The sequence below is a fragment of the Chroicocephalus ridibundus genome, chromosome 2, assembly GCF_963924245.1.
Source record: "Chroicocephalus ridibundus chromosome 2, bChrRid1.1, whole genome shotgun sequence".
NCBI classification, from domain to species: Eukaryota; Metazoa; Chordata; class Aves; order Charadriiformes; family Laridae; genus Chroicocephalus; species Chroicocephalus ridibundus.
Genome location: NC_086285.1, coordinates 18,578,953 through 18,597,166, shown reverse-complemented (window position 1 = coordinate 18,597,166; position 18,214 = coordinate 18,578,953). Strand labels below are relative to the sequence as shown.

Genomic DNA, 18,214 nt, shown 5'->3' with positions numbered 1-18,214 from the left:
TTTTAATAGACCATTTACCTATTTTATATTATTTGCCTAGCCTACTTTCTGTAGTCAGCTCTCAAATAACTACTGTAGTCAGCTTTTTAAATTAACTTCTGAAAGATTTCTATATTATAGAAAATAAATTGCAAAGCATTTCTGTGACATTCAAGGCTTGAAACCAAAGACCACTGATATTTTGATTAGTATAGAAGTGGTATTTCAATTATTTTATTTTGCAAGTGTTTATACACAATATTAAATTCACACCTGAACCTTGTGAAATGAGTGCAAATTTCCAGAAATGTATGCAGTGAGAGTTACTATGCACTTAAGACATGAAAAAGAGTGTTTAAAAAAAACCCACGCACATCCAAAAAGAAATCATGCAAATCCACACGTTATCATGGTCCACGTCATATACAAGAAAGAATGGAAAGTCAGTGGAGTTTCAGAAACTCACTCTTCAGTGACAAGAATGAATTTAAGGGGTTTTGGTCAAGAAATCTCCCTAGTAATTAGATTCCAATATACAATACTATCCATATATATGACTAGCATCTCCTTTACAAATCCTTCACCCTGAACACCTCTACTTCAAACAGCAGTTAGATTCCAGGAAAAGCAGCCTTCATGTACACACAAAATGTGTTGTAGGAGTGCATAGCAACCTCACCTCAGAATTTAATCAAGCTGTTCACTGTGTGTGCTTACAGCAAACCAGACAAATTACACTAGACCCTTTGTAGACAGTCTTAATCCATATTACTTTTATGTGAAGGCAGTATATAAAACCGTATTCAAGTCTTACTGTACTCCACATGGACTATCATTTAGTTTTGCTCGTCATCTAGGCCAACTACCATAATGAATTTTGAGCACAGGTAACAAGTAAAATAGATTTCCTCTGAAGTGAGCCACAAGGTATCTTTCAGTCACTTGGATTATACTTGAACAGAATGGTTTCTTGTTTTGTTTTCCCCAAGATTTCTACATATTCCTAAAACAGACTAGATCTTAAAAAAGATTCTCCTGTAATAAAAGAGAACACAAAAGATTTCAAAGGTACCAGGGGAAGAGTTCAACCATTTCGCTTGTTCAACCATTCTGAGGAAGAAGAAAGTAAAAGTGACTAAGAAACACACTGCCATAAAAATATGTTTTCAGACACAAATATAGTTCTGCACTCCGTTTTCAACACTACCATAAAACACCACAGACATTTATTTACTCACTAAATAGACGTTGTTAGCCGACTGAAGTGAGTAGTATAAATGCACAATGAAAGGACTTTTACTGAGAGCCAATGCATCCCTCTCTGCCTGGACCTGGTGAACCATGTTTTTATTGATCATGTCTGCTTTTTTCATCACCTGAAAAAACAAAACAAAGTCAAGTAGATAAACATTTTCTTGACTCAAGCCACAGTTCTTCAGTCAATTCATTAATCTCTATACTTCAAACTTGCATACGTATATACATATAAAACAGAGCTGTAACTTCCTATACATATAGAATTTTAAACCACAGGTTATTAGAGAACCTTTTTCATTGCTCTGCTCCTGATTCAGTCCTGAATGGAAATCACACTAGCAATATTCACTGCAATTGCACATACTGGAAAATGAGGGTTTAGGCTGCATCCAAAATTAAGCTGCCCTGAGTTAATCCTCTTATCCACATACACAATTCAGAGCCAAGAAAGAGTGTTCAATGCTTAGATAGACACTTGCTGAACAAGTCTTTTCATCTCTTCAGAGGCTGAGATATATGGTCTGAGGATTCAAAACGGAGTACAGCAGTAAGCCATCCCATCTTGGTATCCTCACGTGGAAGACTGCAACTATTCCAGCCTCTAATTCTTAACTTTGCAGAGAAAGCAAGTGAATTTTTGCTAAACTTAAGATTTACAATCAAGTCACACAACAAATATTGGTTTCCTAGGGAAGAAGCCTCAAAGGCATGCAACTCACAAGGACGAAATAACAAGCGTAACTGTGAATTAGGCTCCAGTTCCTGTATTGAATTACTCTACTACACATTGATGCCCACTCAATATTAATCTTGAACAGAAGATGCATAGTAGCACAGATGATAGGTATTTAGATAAGCATTGCATACACATTGGAAGTTTACCCACCTTAATACCTTTTTGTCCAGTACGTATGGTGATATTAAAGCAAGTTTAATTTATCCATTCTTTATGGAACACAACTGTAAAAAGTTGAGTCTACAGCTACCACCACCATTCAATAACAGAACTTGATAACATATGAAAATAACAAGACAGAAGAAGTGTATTTTGATACCTTCTATGTAAGTATCAGCCTTAACTGTAAAAATATTTAGCATATGTTAAATTCAGTAGCTTGAATAACCCATAAGTCACACTGTGATAGGGATAAAGGATTTACACAAAACCTTTTAGGTCACAATAGTTTCAATAAACTTGTGTAATATACTAAAGTAATGCAATCGAACCACTTTATATGCAGCACCTAAACTGTAGAAAATTAGTCTCCATTACTATAATCAAAGTTGATACAAAAAAATTTCCAAGACATACACAGAATGTTTAGAACACTTATTAAAAGTGCTGACCTTAACTATGCAAATATTTAGCACATTTTAAATGTTATAGCCGCAAACAATCCATAAACTTCACTGCAATAGTGATAAAGGATTTACACAAAAGCTTTCACCTCAAAATGTTTATAATAAACCCACATAAATAGATACATATAGCTCTGAAGAGCAACGTCTATTTTGCATGCCTGTTTTTACATTTCATTTCCTCTGTGTACTATGCAGCTGATTATAACCCTTTTAATTGCAAACTCAAACTTGCACAAACCAGCAGTAAAGTTGTTACTACTGACAAGCCTAGTTTTTAGTCTTTGTGTATCAACATAGGAAGTGCAGGTTTTTTTAAAAAAGTTTACTCAGCAAAAATCCTTTTTATAGTTTGCTGTCTTTATACATCTCAGAGGCAGACTATTCATTCACACACAAACGCGGGAACGCCCTCCCAGTGGCTTGACAGCTGAAGGTCTTCCATTGTAACAAGTATTTACAGGCATGAAGCAAATTGCGCACGGACGCTTTGGAAGGCTTTTGGTATCGTTTCCTCAACATTTACGGCATTTCTAAAAGCAGTTGTCGCTATCCGATGCCTCCTCACCAAAGCCTCCAGGCGAACAAGAACGCGAGGAGGAAGCTAAACACATCCGTACGGACAACAGGCTCCTGACGGGAAGGCGGCAACCCCCCAAAGCACCAAGTGCAACCCACGAGCCCGCCCTCCGCGGGGGGCCTCCCTTTCACACACGGGGTTAAGGCAAAGCGGAGGCCGGCAGCGCCGCAACACCCGGCAGGGAGGAGGCCCCGAGGGCCGCGGCCCCTCACCTTTACGGCGTAGAGCCGGCCCGCCTTGCGGCCCAGGTACACCTTCCCGAAGGCGCCTCGGCTGATGGGCTTCACGATGGTGAACTCCTCGATGGAGGGGGGCCGGGGAACCTCGATGCGCCGAGAGCCAGCAGGCGCGGCAGCGGCGCCCCCGGCACCTTCCTCCAGCTGCCCCTCAGCCACCGGCTCTACCGTCCCCATCTCTCAGCCCAGCGCCACCGCCCCGCGCTCGGTTCAAAGCGGCGCGCGCCCCGCCCCGCCCCGCCGCGTCACCGGCCAACGGGCGGGCGCGGGGAAGAGGGCGGGGCTCTCGCGAGACCCCGCGCGCGGCGGCCGTTGGGGCAGCGGGGAGGTGCCAGTCGTGGCGGCTGGGTCCCTGAGAGGCCTCTCGCAGCGCCGCCTTGCCGGGCGGCAGGCCCCGCTGCAGGCATCTCCCTCCCTCCCTGCCGCTGCCCAGCAGCGCTGTGGCGCTTCATGAGCCCGCTCTGCAGGACGACTGTCGCCATTAGAGACGCCATCGCTACGCAGGCCTCTGTGTGATGGCGGGTGTTGTGGTGCTGGTGCCCGCCCTGGAGTCTCACCCCCGTGGTGTGTGGTGAGCAGTGTGCGCAGTTTTGCTCCCAGCCAGCAGGAGTTAAATGTGTATTATTGACACAATCCGAATAAAGTTGGTGGTGATGTTACTGTCGATGTTTGCGAGCATTGCTCTGGTGCCAATGTTTCTGATCGGCTCTTGTTGCTATCTGGCTAAACCACATTGCCTCATTGCAGCCTTCTTGGCTTCACCAGACTCCTTAAAAATGTCCTCATTATTGTATATAGCAATTAAAAGAATCCTACAGCATTCATTCTATGGTGGGTTTTGGTTTGGTTTTGGTTTTGTGTTTTTTTTTTAAGAACATTAATTATGACAAACTCAATGCTTTGATATGACTAATAACTACTCAAGTTGTCATCTAGGTCCTTAAGTGGGCAGTACGTTGTTACTTGCTATGAGCAGGTAGTCTGTCCTCTCATTTCCGTGGGATGCTTGAAAGCATAGGAATTCAACAGAACTTGGTGTAAGAAATTAAGGAACTGGAAGGTAATATTTATTTAGAAAGAAATACCTGATTTTGGCTCCATGTACTCATTTTCTCATGTGCTTCATGTGTACTGACATTTTCTCACACTTGGCACACTCTCAGGTTCCGAGAGTTGTGCGTCTATGTGGCGTAGTCAGGATGGCTTGTGTGCAGGAGTACGCTGCCTCTCCAGTCCTTACTGTTGCTGCTGAACCCTCACTATGTCTTGGCGTCCTTGGGATTGGTGATGACAAACTGCTTTCTGGGCAGGTATTTTATGATCAAGCGTTAGAATAATGTGATCTGTTGCTTCCCTCCAACTCTTGATTACTTCAGCCTCCATGAATCCTGCGCAGGGTGGCTCCCCAATTTCTTTGATTCCTTATTTTGTATATTTCCAAGTGACAGCAGGGAGAGGGATGGCATTTACAGCCTGTTATGACCTTGTGTCCATTCTCCTGTTTCCAGATTGCAGACCTTCTGACAAATCACCGGTGACAGCCTTATCAGAGTGCAGGCCTTCTGCTCTCAGTTTACACAGCACCATCCTCTGTGTTTACCAGTTTTACCACTCCCAGTTGTGCGCTTTGGTCCTTTTAACCCTTGCCTTACTGCTTTTATGTTGCTTTCACATACACATTGCCGTTCATAATTCATTATCACTAATTTTAATTGTTCTGTTGCAGTTGCTACATTGGCAAAGAGCTAGCTCTGTAGAGGTCAGTGTAGAACTATGGGCCTCTATTAACACAGTGGATTAGTCTCATCAGGCCCTTCTTTTGCTTTAAGATACATCACTTATCATTGGATACTGCACAGGGAGGCCTTGCTTGTGCTTGTGAAGGAGTGCTGCTGTCCCACAGATCCCAGCAATAGATGCATTTTAATGAGCAAATGTAGGAAACATGTTTTAAATTAGCTTTCTATAATGGTATTAAATACAATTTATCACTGGCTGTATTTGCGATTTAGCTCTGCAGCATTAATTTAGTTGTGTCTCGGCAGCGGCAATTTCAGCTGAGAGCAGGAGGGATGGCTCCTTCTGGTGGGATCATCATTACATCAAGTAATGCCAGTTGTGAAACTCCACTGTGGGGCAGCCTGTGTTCCACCGCAGCCTGAGCCCAGCCAAGAGAGGACCTACGTGTTGCCTCCCTTCCCTCCAGGCAACAAAAGCCCTGGTGCGGCTGCATGGAAAACTGCTTCATGGGGTGGATCCAGGTAAACGTTCATCACCTTTTAGCGTTTGGGGTTTTTATGTTGTTGTTGGGTGAGGTTTCTGCCACATCAGCTATCTGAGCCACATGACTCTGATCATGAGAGTGCAGGGGGAGGCAGCACTGCGGCTGCACTGACCTAAATCTGTGGAAGTTGGTGTGGGGTGGCACTTCATAGAATCATAATATTATCTAGGTTGGAAGGGACCTTTCAGATCATCGAGTCCAACTATCAACACTGACAAAAACCATTACTAAACCGTGTTGCTAAGCACCTTCAGCGAGGAAAGGAAGAACAGTGGTCAGGTAAAAGAAAGAAAACTATAATAAAACCCCCAAATAATTGGAGACCACATGGAAAAATAGCACGAGGGATGAATGAAAAGGGATGACTATCAAAGATGAAATTCTGCCATACGTAGAAGCATGTGCCCATAATATCTGGTTACTGATGCATGTTTTAATTTGTAAAAGTTTATTTCCAAATGTGGTATACTCTAACTCCCTGCAAAATATTTTCAGTACTTCAGGAAGGCACCTTGAGTAGTCATTGTAAGGGATGTGACCTAAATGACATGTATTCATAGAATCACAAGAATGGTTAGCATTGGAAGGGACCTTAAAGATCACCTAGTTCCAAGCCCCTGCCATGGGCAGGGACACCTCCCACTAGACCAGGCTGCTCAAAGCCCCATCCAGCCTGGCCTTGAACACTTCCAGGGATGGGGCATCCGCAGCTTCCTGGGCAACCTGTGCCAGTGCCTCACCATCCTCAGAGTGAAAAATTTCTTCCTAATATCTAGCCTAAATGTACCCTCTTTCAGTTTAAAATTGTTACACCTCGTCCTATCACTACACTCCCTGATAAAGAGATAAAGAATCCCTCCCCATCCTTCCTGTAGGCCCCCTTTAGGTACTGGAAGGCTGCTATAAGGTCTCCCCGGAGCCTTCTCTTCTCCAGGCTGGACAACCCCAGCTCTCTCAGCCTGTCCTCACAGCAGAGGTGCTCCAGCCCCCTGACCATCTCCGTGGCCTCCTCTGGCCCCGCTCCAGCAAGTCCACGTCCTTTTTTCTGTTGCTGTTCCGGCAGTTTGTCCCAGGTGCCGTGGCTATGCTGATGGGGATCCCGCTGCCCACGGCCACCCGGCGGGGCGGGCAGCTGCGCTGCACAGGGCGTGGGCTGGCACGTCTTGCTCTGGGGCTGGTGCGGCCGCCCCGTTTCCCACTCCCACATTCCTCTTCCCCCCGGGAATTCCTTCCCGGAGACCCCAGCCACCAGGGTACCGGTTTTGAGGAAGCCCTCGGGCTCCAAGCGCCCCTCCTCCCTGCCCGCCCCGGGGGGGTGGTTTGCCCCTCGCCCCCCAGTCTCCCCCGGTCACCGACGGTTTGATCCGGCGCGTGGCGTAGCCGGGGACGGTGGGAAAACAAGAGTCCTGGTTGCCAGGCGGCGGCTGCGCGCGGGGTGTGTGCGGGAGGGGAGCCAGAAGGGAGAGGCGACCCGGAAGCTCTACCATCTCCAGCCGCTTCCGGGACAGCTTCCGGCCCGGTCACTGCCGGTCGTGGGGCGCGGCCATTTTCCCCAGGAGCGGAGCCGTGGGGCGCTCCCGCTGGCGACGGCGGCGGCAGCTGCCACAGCGACCCAGCGGCGCAGGCTGACAGGCGGGCACGGCTTCTGCGTCTGGGCGGGCAAGCGGAAGAGGCGCCTGTGGTCGCCGCCGCCGCCGTCCCCGCCGGGAGGATGTTTTCCTTCTCCACCGTGCAGCCTCAGGTGAGGGGGGGGCGCACCGGCGGCGGCCCCGGCCCGTCGCGGTGGGCAGTTGGCCGTGCTCGGGACCCCCTCTCCATTGGGCTGCGGTCGGGGGTCCGCTCCGTGTGCGTGTGGAGGCAGCGGTGCCGGGCGGAGGCAGCGGGGAGTCCCCGGGGTTGCGAGCCTCCGCGGGAGGAGCCGAGATCCCGGCTGCCACGTTTCTGGGGCCTTGTCGAGTGTCAGGCGGGCGTGAGCGATGGAGGTACGGGGCGTACAAGGCGGGGGCGGCACCGGGGGTCCCGGGGGAGAGGGGCGGGTCGGGTCGGCGCTGCAGCGGCCTGGGGTCCTGTCTGGGCAAAAAGTGCGTAAACGGAGGGGAAGGTACAATAAAAGCTTGTAAAATGCGAAATGAAAAAGTTAACCTCGAGGTGGCGCTTTCAGTATCTGTTTCTAAAGCAGAAGCAAGGAGGGGTGTGTGTGTTATTACAGCTAAAGTTAAGCTGTGCTGTTAATTGTTACAGCTTGTTGCGAAAACTGAAAAGAAATTACTTATAATTTCTAAGAGTTAGTAGAGGGAAAGTCCCTCAATTATCTGTTATATAGAACAGTTTGGGGGCAATCAGAAAGGCATGTTTTATGAGATGGTGAGTAGGATGGGACTTGTGGGTTTTGTGGGCTTTGATGCAAACCAGTGGTTTTATTTTTATGTTTTGTGTTAGGGGGATTAGTATGTGATAGTTTTAACCCACAGTGGGATTTGATTGTTCTTTCCAGATGTGGAAAATGTGTTAATTGTTTTTGTTAGTATAGTGAAATGACAGAACTTGTGAAGATATTTTTAGGAACGTGTCACCCCACCTTTTCATAGTGGGAAGTGAAGGAGGAGAGCTTGGTTAGTGGTTAGACTGCTGGCTTTGACCTCTGGAGGCTTTATGGTTTTACCACAAACTTTGAGAGTTTAATTATAACTTTGGGCAGTTAATTCAGAGGCAGTTTTCATGTCTCACAGCATTATCTCTCTTAATCCTCTGTCTAGCCAACACAGAGGTGGAAGTCTTGCAGAAGGACATTCATAGGCAGAGGCTTTGTCAGGTATTGTTCCAGCAGCAAGAGTTGCACCCCAGCTCTCTTCCCTAGTGTTGTGTGATGGGACTGAGGCATTTTGGAAGTTTTGGAATTATTTGTACCATATATTCACAATAGATATAGTTATATTATAGAGGAGGGGCCGTGATATGTGGTGCGCCCAGGCTTCTATACTGATTCCTGAGGTGGCATAACTGAGCTGACTTGAGCGCTGCTGAACTGCGGAATGGGCTGTGATATGCGTACATGCTTTGTTTAGGTTAGTTTGATACTTAGGTATGTTGCTAAAGTGGTATCCCAAGGAAGAAAACATAAAGGAAGCTTTTTGGAATAACTTGTGTAATGCAGGAAAAAATACAGATATTTCAAGTTCTAAAAACGTTACTTTATAGATGAAAATAGGTGTTGTTTGGAAAATAATACAAGAGTCAGTAGTACTCAAGAATGGTGATCTCTGAATTAGTAAAATGTTGATTCAACGCTGTTCAAAAGCAGCTACAGAGCTTTCTGTTCAAGTCGGTTCCGGGGAAACCGGCTTGATGAGATCTGTTGCTTGGATAACTGTCCAGGGATAAGCTGGAATTTACTATGTTATAATATTTCATATTAAAGTCTGAAATTCAGGCCTACCGCTAAATAGATGGACTACCTCATCTACCATTCTTTTTCTGTTTATGTTGTTTAAAGAACATTACTTCTCTTCTGTGGCTGTGTTGTGAAGTCTTATCAGACTGGTTATCTTAGTTTTGCCTTGGCAAACACCAAGACAGGCTCAGGATTATTTTAAGTGAACACTTCTTCCAAAGAAGAGAAAGTTCCTGAATGAGAGTAACTATAAACAGGTTTTAAAGATTTCAACAGATGGTGTCAATTTGCATGCTTTTCAGTGTCGAAGTCATCTATTATTGTTTTTCCTCTTTTTCTCCCCATGTTACTTGTGTTTCATTTTTTGTCTTTTATTGCTATGTGAGGAAAAAAACACCTATTTGGAATGTAAATTGATTGATTGTGACGGCGGGCTTGTGACTACAGAGGAAAAACATTGTTTCACAGAGTTTTGTATTTTATTTGCATTAAGTGATTGTTAAGTTTGTAATATTTGTCAGAAGACAGCAACAGTCCTTACTGTTCTGTCATCTGGTTGCAACAGCGCATATGTAACACAGCAAACAAGTCATACATTAAAAAAAAAAAAAAGGAAAAAAAGTATTCTGAAGGAAGTGCAATTTTTTCCTCTGCTGTTGCAGCTGAGAACAATGCATTAAAAGTTGTCTGTTATTTTTTTTTTTTGTAATTAAACATTGTCTTAAGTGCAAATTGAGGGCAGTCTTTGCATCTCCTGTGATTTGTACCTACTTCGGTATTTGCAAATCTGGTGATTATTTTCTTTAAACCATGCTTATGTTTGAAAAGCAGGAAATGTAGATGTGTGTCGTGTCCCGTCCCCCCCCCACCCCGGCTTTGTGAGCTTCCAATCTGTCATGCATACTTAAACTTTCTTTTTTCTTTAAACAGATATCAGCTGACCTGTGGTGTTGCAGCTAAGTTCATGTGGTTTATTATGAAGTCTTCAGTTAAAAGGCAGTGTGCAAGATATGCAATTATAAGTCAGGGTTTGGAATGGAGGTTTAAATAGCTTAAACAAGCTTAAATCATTACCTGAGTTTGTTTTTTTTTCCTAGGCTACTGTTCCTCTGAGTCACCTTATCAATGCCTTTCATTCACCAAAAAGCTCCACTACTGCTGCCAGCACAGCATCCGTACAGCCTGTCCAGAGGGACGCCTCCCCGGAGCATGATCCTCAGAAGAGTGAGGTACTAAAAACCTTTGGGAAAAGTGGTAGTTTGCTTTTAACTGAAATAAACCCAAATAATGTCAATTTAAGTGAATTTAATATTTGACTTGTTTTATAAAATAATGGGATGTGACAAAATGAAACAGAATGTTGACACATAGAATGTAGCTTTTTCACAGAACTTCAGTCAATTGGTGCTTTGGCAGTAAGGATTCTATGAAAATACAGTATTTTGTTAATAAGAAAAAATGCTAGTACTTGTCTCATTAGCAGTTTGCAAATGAGGAGGGGATTTGTTTTCACTTTCAACTTAATGTTTCTTGCTCCAAAGCAACAATAACTTTTCTGTTAATAAACCCCTAATTACATTTTCACTCTGAGTTCTAGCAAAGTTTGTTTCATTATAGCTTATGAGAAAACAGACTGTAACTTAAAATATATTTGGGTTTTTTTAGAAATTAAATAGCATATTTGCATGTTTTCTTATATTTCTGTGTAAGTATCTTTCATTATCATTAGGTATTTTTTGTTCTTTACATTGAAAATCAAGATACAGAAAGTGCAAAGCAGTGTCAGATCTTGCCACTTCTCTTTCGACTCATTTCTTACAACAAGTTTTATGACTGAGGAAATATTTGGGGCAAAAAACATGGAGTCTTTCACTAACTGCAGAACTCTTGGAAATCAGCATGGATTGTACTAATCATCCCTGTGTTGTGATTCCATTATTGGGTGGGGTTTTTTTGGTGATTCTGTATTTGCTTCTAATGGTAAAAATCGATTTCAGCGGGAGACCTGGATTATTTATTCAGTTCTGTATTTGTCTTTCTACTCAGCATGAGAATCCTCTAAATACGGAGTGTTTTTCATATTTAATACTTCCTTTCTAATTCATCATACACCTGTTTGCTTCCTCCTAGCATGATAAAAGTATAAAAATAATAATTAAAAAAGTTTCTCTTAATTAAACTATTTTTAGAGACGGTTCTTAAAGCAAGTTGATTAGACTACAATAAACCTAAATAAACTTAAATAAGCTCAAATTGAAAACCGGCAAATACTGACATACTACATGCAGTTCTAATATTGAATAAAGTTGAACTATTAGAATGGCAAAAATCATTATTTGAGAACGTGAAGCCTCTCTGCTGTGAAGTTAAAACTGTATTTGGAAGTAGTAATGTTTTCTGAAGGGTCACAGAAAATGTTACTTTTTAAATTCTTTTTTTAACCCCTCCCTCCTTCAGTAACTTTCCAAGCAATTACTAAGCTGAAGTAGGAAGGCTTGATCTACTCTTTAAACTATGTATAAAAGTCAGATGACATTTAAAAATGTATTTGTACGTATTTTGAATATAAGTGGACAGGAAGCAATCTACCCTAGCCTTTAGAACAGAATACTTTGTTTACTTAAGAAATCCATTTTAAATTATACATTTTGAATATGGTGGTATTCTGGATGCATCTTGGAATCTGTTCTAAAAGTGCTTCTTTTGACATTTTATTCGAGTATTTTTCATGTATGTCGTTTTATTGGAAATCTAATTTTACCTTGAATGTAGATAAACATAAAGCTTGCATAAAAACAATTTAAGAAAAAAATATAATCCGTAATGTTCTAACTATCAAAAATTAAATACCTGCGCAAATACATTTAGAATACAATATTTACGTCTCAGTTAAGAAAATGTTACTGCAGAAGCAATATTGAGAGGCTAATAGATATTTTAAAGGATCCAAACCAAACAGTATTTTTAAAACATAGTCTCCCATAAAAAGATGGTTTTCTATCTGTAAAATACAAGACTAAAATTACTTTGATCAAGGTTAGTTATTTACTAACTCAAGTGTATGTGTCGTATCTCTTTGTTTTTTTTCATAGTTTCTTTGCTTTGTAGGAAATCCCAGATCTTAATACCCTTTTCTCCATAGAAGCTTTTGCCTTTCATTGTGTGTCTGCCCAGCTTGTGGCTCTTTACGATTCTAACTCTGGGTATAGTTTTTAAACATCCAGTCTTTGTGCTGCTAAATCTGTGCTAGCTGCAAAAAGGCAAAAAAAGAGATTGGGGGATTTTCCTGTTTGCTCACTTGGATGAAGTATCGTGGGTGGATATTGCTGTACACCTTTCTCCCTTGCACTCTCCATTTGCTCTATCATGAAGAGTAGAAAGTGTTGGAAAATTGCATTTTCTTCTGTGTCTGCTTCTATCAGGGAGCAGGAAGGTGTTAAAAAGACTGAGTTGGGAAGAAAATATATTTGTCATAAATGTACTGTGACAATGAAAATATCAATGCGTGCAAATGGAAAAGTTATTGTGCATTGACAGTAGCAAATATTCTTTCTTTAATCATGTCCTTTCATTCATTTATCTTCATTTAGAAATTTTTTATTTCAGTCTGAACTGTGAAATATAGGTGCTGTATTAAGCCAAAATTCTTTTTTTTTTTTTTCCTTAACGTAATCTTCAGTAAATTTTGAACATTTATTTCTATTTTGCAGTCTGTACTTAATTTAAGAGATCTAGGACTGTCTGATTTGAAAGCTTACCACTTCAAAGAACTGGTGAACAGGTTGCTTCCTGGCTACTGTGCAGAAAACAAGATCTCTTCACAGTGGCATACATCGTACATCTCTGCTGAGTCCTTCTTTGAAAATAAGCATGGTATGTTTGAGTAAAGTGCTTATGAGAATTGATAAGACTTAGATTATAACGGTAAACACAGTTATTCTTTAATTTAATCTTTTGTGCTGTAGATAACTCATAGTTTAAAAAAATCTTTAATAAAAAGAATATTAATGTGTTTTTTGTTGTATACAAGTTGCCTCTGGAGTGGTGCTTTTGAATCTTGAAAATGTTAGAAAATTCAACCCAGATTTTAGAATTGTTTCTTCAAATTTGGAATTGAAGTTGTATGCTATTAAACTTGTCTGAATTAGAAAGGAATTCAGGGTGGCTAACTGTTAACAGTCCATGTAAAGTATTTAATTGCTGAAATAAACCGAGAGTGGTTTTATTTATTAGCGCAGAGGCAGTTTCCTAAATGTGAAGAGAAAAGTTGCAAATGCTTCAAAGCTTTCATAGATGAAGGTAAAAGCTCACCGGACTGGTTGTTTCATTCACAGTTGAAAAGGCAAGGTTATAGGTGGAAAACTGCCACAGGCAAGGGCGGTACTAAATCTTCAAGCGTGTACCTTTGGTGTAGGTGACACTGCATGCTATCAATGACTGTTATTATTGATACGTGTTTGTGCGTAAAGTGAGAAGAGTGTTTGTATTTTTTTTTAAACTAATGTGTTCATAATTATGTTGTATTAGATTATCCAATATTCAGGATTGTGGAATATACAGCATTGTAGAATTAGTAGCTAATTTATTTTTCCCTCCTTCCCATAGTGCCTCAGTATTTCAGTTGTTAGCTTGTCAGCTGTTACTACAATTGTATAACTTCAAAAAATGCAGTAGGAACATTCAGGGTTCTTTTTTGCTTTCCTAGATGTGTCTAACTGATGTAGTAACTTTCTCAGAATGTATAAAATAAACAAAAAACCACACCCTTCTTGTGATTACATTAACTTCTGAATTATTATGGAAGAGAGCATACGTAGGCTTGCCCTCAGTTTTTTCCCCTCTCCCACTGCAGGTCTCTGATGTTTCTTAAGTAATTCTTACCTGCTAAATGAGGATGAGTTCTTTGAACTGTTAGTAACTAAACAACAGATAAATGAAAGTCCACTTCACTTGCAGTCTCTAGTGTGCTTGAAATAATATCTGCTAATAATTTTTTCACTGTGATGCTCATTTATTTATTTATTCTTGTTTCTGCATTGCTCAAGGACTGTACATTTATGTAGACTTAGTATAGTTTAAAATGTTTTCGTATGTTATACAGTCTGTTTTAAAATGCCTGTGAGCAATCTCTTCTTTAAAGCCTTTGAAACTGAATGATTGCTTAAATGCTGGTCCTTGAGTTTTATGAAAGTCTTTGGATTCCTGTCCAGTCTAGATAAATTTATTCAGCTCTCTACAGATGCGCGGAGTTTTCCCTCCCAGATACAGCTTCAAATTCAAGATTCTGCATACTAATATTTTTTTGAAATCCCAATTAGAAAAAATTCTGGTGTTATGCAAAGTGCCTGACGTAAGTTAACTGTCTATGTACTGGTAATGGTTAATTTAATTACAGATGCCTGAAGGACTGTAGTAAAATGGAATGAATATTTAAGAAAGAAAAAACAAGCTATGTAAGAAGCAAATATTTAGTTGCCATTTAATGTAGGGTGTACTTACACTTTGCTGTATCTTTTTACAGGCTTTGTGGATGTCTTCAGTGTTTTACGCTCATCTTGTTTGTACAGACAGCATCCTAATCCCCTCCAAAATTTCTGTTCAGATGTTCGGTGTTGGCCAGGTATAAAACAATAAACTACGCTATTTTTAATCTCTATAGTATCTTTTTATTCTGGGAGAGTATTTTTACTTTTGTTATAGAGGTGTCACTCAGGAAATGCTGGTAAACTTCCAGAAGGAACTTTACATTGATACTAACACTTTAAATCATGAAGTTATTTTTGCATTTGAGTAGTGTGTTTCCAGAATTAAGTTAGTAAACATGGTGTAACTATAGAATCTTGTTCAAAGATGTCAGTATTTGTGGAGTGTGTTCTTAAAAGATGATAGATGAGCTGACTGCTTTTGAATCAGTAAATACGTTGAATCTGGTATTCATCCAGATGAACTTTCTAAGGTGTTTGGTGACTGGTTTAAACTACTCCTGGATGTATGATGGGTAACAACAGGACTGCATTAGCAAGAACATAATCAGGAACTCGGGGAGTTCAGGTATTGTCCTCTCTTCAGTTCTTCTAATGCTACATTGGGGTACTGTGTCTGGTTTTGTGTCCCATAGTTGAGAGACAGATGCTGACAAAATGGAGATAGCCCAGTGATGGGCTATCTGGACCCACAAGGCAGGGTCCAGATTTTCAAGCATTTAATGTATGGGGAAAACTGGAGGATCTGAGGTTTTAAAAATAGCAGAAGAGAAGGCAAGGAGTGATCTAATTACTCTTGGAGTCATATTAGTTACCCTTCTCTTGTACACCTTAAAGAAGAGGCAACAATTAACAAGTAAAAGCAAAGGAAATTCCTGTTGGAAAATTTTCACAATGAGAATGGCTAAGTTCTGAGACAGATTGGCTGGAGAGGTTGTGTTATCTTAATCATAGTATTATAGGATGGTTTAGGTTGGAAGGGACCTTAAAGATCATGCGGCTCCAAACCCCTGCCATGGGCAGGGACACCTCCCCCTAGACCAGGCTGCTCAAAGCCCCATCCAGCCTGGCCTTGAACACCTCCAGGGATGGAGCATTGACAACTACCCTGGGCAACCCGTGCCAGTGCCTCACCACCCTCATAGTGAAAAATTTCTTCCTCGTATCTAATCTAAATCTACCCTCTTCCAGTTTGAGACTTGGAGACTTTCAAAACTGAGCTGGATGAGGTCCAGAGCTACCTGATGTGATGTTGAATTTACACCTTTTTTGAGTAGGGGTTTGACTAGGTAACCTCCAGAAGTTCCTTTTATCTGGTGCTATTCTATGATAACAGAAGGCTCAGTTAAAACTATGTAACTGGCTAATATTGGTGATTATTTGAAAACATAGTAGTGAAAGGAGATGCGTATTATTGACGTCTGTGATTTATGTGATAAAATCTCTGTTGCAAGGTTTCTGGTGTGATAGAATATGACATGTAGTGCTATAAGAATATATAATAATATATCATTATATATTATTTTTTATATATATATATATATAAAAAAAGTATATAAATGGTCTAATTTGTTTTATTGGTTTCTAAGTTAACAGCACACGTAAGCCATTCCAGTTCTCTTCAGGGCACCTTATCAGCTGAGCTTTTAGACAAAGCTTATCTTAGAGCAGGAACCTTCATTCCCATCCTTCTGGATTAGCTTCTGAATGTTTCATGTTTGCTAGCCTGCCTGGATTTAATTCAGCCGTATCTTTCTGTTCCCTGAGAGGGTGATGGGGTTTATCTATAATTCACATCAAGTCCTGATTATTTTAACCAAAATTTTTATGGGAAAAATATATTGCAAAACAGTAAGCATTGTGCTTGCAAGTTTAGATTACAAGTTAGATGACCTAACTATCCATTTACAGTACTAAAATCTTTATTTATCCAGTTTATTACTGTTAGATCCAGAAGTACCTTTCATACAGGTTTCTGTTTTTTACTTTTTTGGTCAGGCATCTTAAACAGATTGCTGTTTGCAGTTCTCTTCGCTTTCTACTGTGGATATTTTTGGAAATTACATTCCGTTCAATCACAATAGTCTTTTTAATATAACAGTTTCTGAAATCGCTTAGGCTTTTTTTTGTAGTGGTAGTAATGGATAGTTTTTAACTTTTTTATTATTATTGTTTTAAGTTTACATACAGTCACGGTCCTTTAAGACTTTGAGATCAAGAGCAAGACGCCTGCAGTCAACATCTGAACAATTAACAGAAACCAAAAATTCACTTTCTTCACTTTTGAAGGTAAATGTGAGTAGCATTATGAAGTTGTTTTGGACATATTCAGACCATCTTGTTCTCTTGAATGAACCTTAACAATTTACCAAGGATGTTTTGTTTCACTAGTGTGTGAAAAAACTTCTTAATTCAAAACTTGAGCTAATGACAACATACTGTTTTTCTTATCAATACACAGATTTGCTTCATGTATCATAAAGATTATTTGAATTTTTTAGGATAGTAGTTTCAGAGTTTTAAACTCTAGAAGTAAAATTCTTCTTGTATTCTGTTTTTGTGTCTTGGTTAAAAAAAGTTTGGAGTCAAATGAAGTATATGTTTTAAACAGAAATACAGCTAGTTTAACATACAAGAATGTATATATTGGTTTTTTTAAGCAGTTCAGCCTGTGATTGATGCTCTAAGAATGAATTTACTTGTGGCTAGGATATTTTTAAGATAGAAAACTTTTAAACTCGGTGTTTCTATGGGTTACAAACTCACACATATACTTTTAATTGAGCAGATAATTGTCCAGGCTTGGGGTAGCCAAGCACTTAAGAAAACCAAATTAACCTAGGTACTCTTTGCTTCTAATAGATTGTACAGAAGTCAGGCTAATAAAGCATTTGATCTGATTGTGTGTGTAAATTAGCATTGAATTCTCCCCATCTTCTAGGCATATGTGGTTTATTTCATCTGTGGACTAAGTGTACCGTGGATGAAGATAAACCAGAGCTAGCTCCATGCGGTGCTGCTCTTGAATTTGGTAGGGTGTATGAGATGCATTTGCTCAAGCTCTATCAAAACTATACTTAGGAAGATATTTCACATTTGGAAATAATTTAAGTTGATTACATGAAGCAAAAACCTTAAGCTAATAACTCCCACGGAATCCAGTGTACAAAGCTAGCTGTACAAATCTGCCTTAGGCTGCATTTTCTGTTTGGAACTGGGGTTCAGGAGGGCTCTGAACCTGATCCGTTTGGCAAAAATCAGGTTGCCCCTGCTTGGAACCATTGTGATTCCACACTCAAGCTACTGCCCTGTGTCGTCTAACTAACTCCATAGTGTCTGAATTATGTGCTTTTTTTAATTTATTTTTTTTTTCCCCCCTCACCGATGCTAGCCAGGTAGTAAGCTAACTGCGTATTAAAACTTAGTGTATACTAATGCTGCTGTGGCAAATATTTCAGGGCTTTATCCTGAGGAAGCGAAGAATTGATGTTGAAAACTTAGATACGCTAATGAAAACAAAAAACATCCCAGAGGCACACCAGGATGCTTTTAAAACTGGTTTTGCAGAAGGCTTTTTGAAAGCACAGGTATTCCTGCAAAAAACACTCGGTAAGTTGTTTTAGTTCATGTATCTTGTCTTTGCAT

At 40.6% G+C, this 18,214-nt stretch overlaps 2 protein-coding genes across 4 annotated transcripts in view; one reads left to right on the top strand and one right to left on the bottom strand.

Moving 5' to 3' along the window:
- Nucleotides 1-397: 397 nt before the first annotated feature.
- Nucleotides 398-3,876, bottom strand: LOC134511121 (serine/threonine-protein kinase greatwall-like). Its single transcript, XM_063324599.1, has 2 exons — nucleotides 3,388-3,876; nucleotides 398-1,355 (listed from the first exon to the last, which is right to left on the bottom strand). The coding sequence occupies exons 1-2, from the start codon at nucleotides 3,586-3,588 to the stop codon at nucleotides 1,206-1,208; spliced, it is 351 nt and encodes a 116-aa protein (XP_063180669.1). The 5' UTR covers nucleotides 3,589-3,876; the 3' UTR covers nucleotides 398-1,205.
- Nucleotides 3,877-7,219: 3,343 nt separating this feature from the next.
- YME1L1 (YME1 like 1 ATPase) overlaps nucleotides 7,220-18,214 on the top strand; it is a 27,688-nt gene continuing 16,693 nt past the window's right edge. The window contains exons 1-6 of one of the 3 annotated variants that reach the window (XM_063324592.1): nucleotides 7,220-7,436; nucleotides 10,184-10,315; nucleotides 12,797-12,959; nucleotides 14,608-14,706; nucleotides 16,749-16,864; nucleotides 18,028-18,178. In XM_063324592.1, coding sequence (XP_063180662.1) covers nucleotides 7,407-7,436; nucleotides 10,184-10,315; nucleotides 12,797-12,959; nucleotides 14,608-14,706; nucleotides 16,749-16,864; nucleotides 18,028-18,178 — 691 coding nt within the window. In that variant the 5' untranslated portion in view covers nucleotides 7,220-7,406. Of the gene's footprint in view, nucleotides 7,437-7,490; nucleotides 7,678-10,183; nucleotides 10,316-12,796; nucleotides 12,960-14,607; nucleotides 14,707-16,748; nucleotides 16,865-18,027; nucleotides 18,179-18,214 lie in introns of those variants that run through there. The other 2 variants (XM_063324593.1, XM_063324594.1) reach the window with 2 other exon arrangements.